We start from the raw sequence: 6000 nt of genomic DNA on the forward strand, positions 1-6000 counted from the left end.
AGAGAACTGCATGCAGAATTGCATCTTGATATCTGAAATTGCTACATCTGTAAAGAAAATGACAAATCTCTCTTTCATTAATCTTCCCCTTTTCTAGTATGGCATGTTGCTGTATCAGAACTACAAGATCCCCCAGCAAAGAAAGACCCTGTTGTCTCACTTTTCCACACCGGTGGTAAAATCCTGTTTTTGATTTCCATGTCCATGACAGGGCTGCAGAGCAGTGTTTCCAAATCATATAAACATAAACCACTGAATAGCTCGAAGGCACTTTGTGATTGGTAAAATACTGTTAGCCTGTTAGCAAGAGATGACTTGGATTGCTTCAGTAAATATTCATTTGAAAAACACATTCAAATGAAAATAAATGGACAACGTGTATTCATAAAGGCAAATCATAAGTCACTTTGGTTAATTTTATTTTGCTGCACTGACTCAAAAATGTATTAATTATGTTGCTTCGAATGGCGTGCAGGTATTTTTTGCCCCGGTATACCAACTGCTCGGTTAGTTTTAACTGTGTTGACTCTCCAGTTTTCTAACTGTGCTGTTACTTCACTTATCTTCCTAGCGAAGTGTCTCAGAGAATTCTCTGGTTGCCATGGATTTCTCAGGGAGAATAGGACGGGTGATTGCGAACCCTCTGGAGGCTCAGAGCGCTGCCATGGAGGAAGGGCAGGCATGGAGGGTGAGTCTTACTCTGCATAAAACCATATGATCACACCCACCACGGAACTGTGGCAGGTTAGAAGTTGTGTGAAGGGGGTAAGAGGTGACCATAATTAATTGCAGTGTTCCTACTAAATGGTATGCTAATGGTATGCATGCTGGGGTGTGGCAGCCTGTAAGAACACTTGGGGGTAACTGCAATTACAATTGCAGCATGAGTCAGAAAGAAAGCAGAACCTCTTTGTGGATGCCAGAGGGTGTGGCTGTAGCATAGTGTGTGACTTCAGTGCTATGAAGTCAAGATGTCATCTTGTCTGTTTTTTTTTTTTTTTTCAGAAGCGAAGCCAGAGAATTAATGTACTCGGAAGCCCCAGTCCACTCTATCCCTCTCTTAGCACAGGTGAGCTTCACCTCAGAGACACACTTCAGCTTATCGTCTGTGAGAGCTAGCCATGCGCTGGAGCATGAGTTGTCTTTCTTGATGGTTTCTGAGAGGTGTCTTTGTTGGCTCAGTCATTCACAGAACACAGCTGTGGTTTCACGGCCGCATCACCAGAGAAGAGTCCCACAGGATGGTCATGCAGCAGGGCCAAGTGGATGGGTGAGAGCAGTAGCCTGTAAACTTTGCACAACCGTGGGGGGGATATACTTGGAATGTATGACAACACAGTTTACAGGGGTTCCATGGCAGTGTTCTCTGTGTCTCCGAGCCAGGTTATTCCTCCTAAGGGACAGTCAGAGTAATCCCAAGACTTTTGTGCTCACACTGTGCCATCACCAGAAAATCAAACATTTCCAGATCTTGCCGGTGAGTTTCCCGTGTGTTCAAAAACAATACCCGATGGGTATGGGCTGTAATGTCTACATGGTGAACCCAAAATGCATTAAAATATAGTCTTTAATAAAAGCTGAGAATCCACACTTTAACCATGTGGGAATTAGTTGATTTCAAATCTAAAATTGTGTTGTTTACAACTGTCGTAATTATGTATGTCTGTGGCAGTTTTGAATGTTACATTGGTATTTAAAAGCTGGAAAAATTATCCATTTTGGTCACATGGATTAAAAGTGATGCTGCATTTCCTGTACATGTCATGCACCAAGTATAGAATACAACTGTCTTTGCGCAAATTTTTCTTCTTTACCATAAATGTCAGAGAAAAAATGCATTACAAGAAATGGTCTGCATGGAATTTGGATATTTGAGTTTCCTGTGATAATCCCTCACTCCTCTGCTCTTCTTTTGTTGACACTTCAGTGTGAAGAGGATGGACAGATCTTCTTCAGTCTCGATGATGGTTCCACCAAATTCACCGACTTGATCCAGCTGGTGGAGTTTTACCAGCTCAACAGAGGAGTTCTGCCTTGCAGGCTCAAACACCCCTGCACCATAGTGGCCTTATGACCTGACTTTGCCTACAAACAACAACCTAACTGCATTTTCTTTTTCTTTTTCTGAAAACCTGACAAGTCCAGTCCTCTGATGATGAGCAGTGGGGACCTGCCTGTGGGAGGGGCTCAGCGGAAGGTGGGGTGGGGGTGGGTGTTAATTTTCTTTAAAATCATGTTTTTAGTCTTGTTAAACTTGTTAAAACGTGCAGAATGGTGTCATTACAGGGGCATCATTATCAGCACGCTACTGTTTTGGCTCCAGCCTGAAATGCACAAGAACATGATAGCAATAGGAATTTTTAATTGTTCACCATTACTTCTAGATGAAAATTTGTTTACATTTTTACATTTTTATCTGTTAGAGGTGTTTATTTTTAAGTTTCCTCCTGCTGGCTTGAGAACAGTCCCCTGGAGCTGACAATGACATTCTGCAAAACTAAGTGACATTCTTCACCTTCCATGAGAAATCCCTCTTGGTTAATTGGATTGTGAGAAAATCTGGGCTGAGACTAATCCCCGATCCCAGGGAGGGTATGGGGTGACTGCTCCCCAGGAATGGGTGGAGGGATTGGATGGGAGGAGGAGTCTCGTTCTCAGCCAGCAGTTCTATGATGCAGCATTTATGCAGGTTCTGAGCATCTTGCGTCCTCCACACTTAGTCAGTTACTTGACTAAAATTTTCTCTTCATGAGATTTTTCTTTAAGAAATATTTCATTTCTCAGTCAACCCCCGTAGCACCCGCCCCATCTTCCACAAGGTAATCACTTGGTCTGCTGTGATCCGGGAGAGCAGGTTACCTGTGCCCCAGTGAGTGAGGAGGGTGGGGGGTAATCTGCCTATTGAGCTCCCCCCTCTGTCACCCGATGTTGAGTTATAACCACTACATCCCCTCTAGCACACTGCTGTGACGTCAGTTTGTTAGGGAAGACAGTACGGATTAGTGAGACGTGCAGACAGCCACTCTGGGTCTAACTGGTGAAAAGGGAAATCCACTGGAACTGCAGCAAATGCCTAGTCTGGATCAAGTTTGTTGAGATCTCCTGTTCCTCTGTTCGAATGGCGTGTATGTGGGGCACAGCAGCAGTGCGGATTGGGCAGGAACGTCCCGCCACCCTGAGACTGAGACCGTGAAGATAGAGCCATCTTTTTACTATCTGCAATATGTATGAAGCTAGTGAGAGAAGAGCTATAGTAGCTACACTAACAAAGTGCTCCTTAGGGTGAAATTATTTAAATGAAATGCAAATGACTCAACAATTTTAAGTATTGTTTCAGCTATTGTATTTATTTATCCAGATTTAAATAATTACTTGAAATGTAGGGTTTTTTCCCTTTTTTTCACTTTCAGCAATTTATTGAACTTCAAATTATATATACAGTACAGACACACATGTGCACACACATACATATGTGTGTGTGTGTGTGTGTGTGTATACACTTCATTTTCAAGTTTAATTTGTAGAGTAGGCTACAATGTTTATGTATTTTTTAGTCTAAACAATCCAAGATACTTGTGACAAACGTTTCGTATGAAGCAAAATTTAAAACTCATCTTTTCACCTCATGTCATGGCTAGTATTCTGACTTAAGTTGTCAGTAAATCTGTGAAAAAATCATAGCACCCGTGTCTCACTTGTGCTTCAGTAAGATTGAATTCTATGGCAGGTCTGCACTTAAAGGGTACACTTCAGAAAATATGCTTAGAATCTACATGGCCTTTTCAAAATGTTAACCAAATCACATACCCTTTAAACGAGACATTGCATATTAATTATTTTAATGTTTGGGTTGTTAGTAGTCTTGTTCAAATGGATTGACTTACAAAATATTCTGAGAATGTTCACTGGTTAAGCACACAATTGGTGAATGTCCTGGTAATACCTGCTTGTTTTCTAATGTGTCTTAACAAGCAGGTCCAGCCAGCAGACCCTCAGCATGTCAGTATGTTTCTTATAATTTTGTTTCAGATTGGAAAGAAGTTGAGAGCAAACACAAATCTAGATCTTTGTCATTCATTAAATGACGTTGGATCACATCCATTTAGAGAACATATATACATGTATCATGGACACACATGCATGCACTCACACATGCTCACAGACTTGTGGCCTTCTGAAAGTATATAGGCAATCTGTTTTATGGTGTATGCTGGAATTGTGTGATGCAGGTGACTCGGCACCTGGTATTCATTTCATTATATATAAGTTTAGTCACGACAGACATTTTGAGTTTGGAACAGGCTATAATCTGTTTTTGTGTTTGCTTAAAAATTGGAATTTCTCTGAATTATTTATGTGTGATATCGTTGTTAGCACAGAGGTGTTTTCAGAGGTCTGTTCATACACAGTGTGCGCACCATTACTCTCAGCCTGAAAATTCCATCCCACCAGATTCTTCATTTACGCTATTTTATTGTTCACAATTATTTCAGTTAAAACCATGATGGTCTTCCAGGTTGGATCCATAGCTTTATGATATTAAATGCTCCCTTCTTCAGACTCTTGAACATTAGAAATATATGGTATATGACAACATGTAACATTAGACGCAACACTGTATTTTAAGTTACAGATCACTATTTACTGCATTTTGTTTTATCATAACTGCATATAAAATGAAGAAACTTGATTTATTTTAGTGCATTTTTTATTTGGTTATGTGTACATATTAAAGTTATTGTATTTGATTACTTTTGGCATTTGTCATATAAAATGACAGTTTAAGAGTATATATGTGCTGTTTATGCTGGTTTATAAATCACAAACTGGACCCCAGGAATACGTTGTTACAGGATATTTAAGAATATCTTCAGCTAAAATTCAATTTATAAGCTCATTTTAAGTTTTGAAATGTTAACCATGTTAGCATATTACAATTAAATGGTGGGTTATTTGTTTGACAATTTCCAATCAGAACACTATCCTCAGATATGTCTTGTTACAGTTTACTGTTTATCACCTCAACACATCACTCACTGGTTCTGATGAAAACCCAGTGCAAAGAAGTGGACTCATTTTCTGTTGAAGTGACATGAATGGAACTGGGCTGCTCAGGGTTGAACATTGGGCCTGTTGAAAACTGGTCTTTTTGAACAGTGTAATTTTTTGTTTGTGATCCATACATCATAGTGAATTTGAGTCGAGAAGATGCCAAACAGTTAATGACTTTTTGCGAAGTTATCTTTTTGTTTTGGTGCATAGTTTAAAAAAAAAAAAAAAAAAAAAACATTTTCCAAAAATCACTGTGGTTTGTACAGTACAGTTCATTTTTGTTTCCTGTACAGTTGAATGGAGTCAGATGTTAGCAGGTGCCAGCCACCCCATTACCACACCTCTCTCTACACTGACTTTCATCTTACAATTCCGCCAATCATTTGATCTTTTTCCAGACCTGGTCTTTGCGTATATGGTCATGATGCAAGACTTTGCCACTGTAAAAAGGAGAATGGCAAAACATAGATAATATAATTTCAGGGAATTAAAAAAACAAAAGAAAGAAAAAAACCTCTTTTTAAGAAGTAAATTCTGTATTCATAATGTGCTTTGCTTTGTTCTGTAAATAGCTGAATGGCTTATGAATCTTAATTGTAACCTTTTCAGGTATTTTTGTACAAACAAGGGACTGATATATTCTGTTTATTGTAATTAGAATAAAACATTAATACATTGCTTTATGCTTGCAGCTCTACTGGTTTTGTGTGTATGTACATGGTGCATGGTGGTCAAGCTAACTGTATGAGTGAATTGTACATTGTGCGTACAACCATTTGATTACATTCCTAACATCCACATACTCTATGTAGGTACTGTCAGGTGGCCATAGGCCCTAATGTAGGATTTTATCTTGGATCAATGGTGCTTTACCAGACACACCTTCAAACATTTGCTATATTAACAGTACTTACATTAATAAATTAGGACTGTAGTGTTAAAGCTTCA

The 6000-nt window shown here is 39.2% G+C and overlaps 1 protein-coding gene across 3 annotated transcripts in view; it reads left to right on the forward strand.

Moving 5' to 3' along the window:
- Positions 1 to 5730, forward strand: part of grb10b (growth factor receptor-bound protein 10b) — a 74608-nt gene extending 68878 nt beyond the window's left edge. For all 3 annotated transcript variants that reach the window (XM_064345206.1, XM_064345216.1, XM_064345225.1), the window contains 6 exons: positions 98 to 175; positions 572 to 688; positions 1006 to 1069; positions 1183 to 1270; positions 1384 to 1477; positions 1928 to 5730. In XM_064345206.1, the coding sequence (XP_064201276.1) occupies positions 98 to 175; positions 572 to 688; positions 1006 to 1069; positions 1183 to 1270; positions 1384 to 1477; positions 1928 to 2074 (588 nt within the window). In that variant the 3' untranslated portion in view covers positions 2075 to 5730. The remainder of the gene's footprint in view (positions 1 to 97; positions 176 to 571; positions 689 to 1005; positions 1070 to 1182; positions 1271 to 1383; positions 1478 to 1927) is intronic.
- The last annotated feature ends 270 nt before the right edge of the window (positions 5731 to 6000 follow it).

Source organism: Anguilla rostrata, chromosome 1 (genome assembly GCF_018555375.3).
Source record: "Anguilla rostrata isolate EN2019 chromosome 1, ASM1855537v3, whole genome shotgun sequence".
Taxonomy (NCBI): Eukaryota; Metazoa; Chordata; class Actinopteri; order Anguilliformes; family Anguillidae; genus Anguilla; species Anguilla rostrata.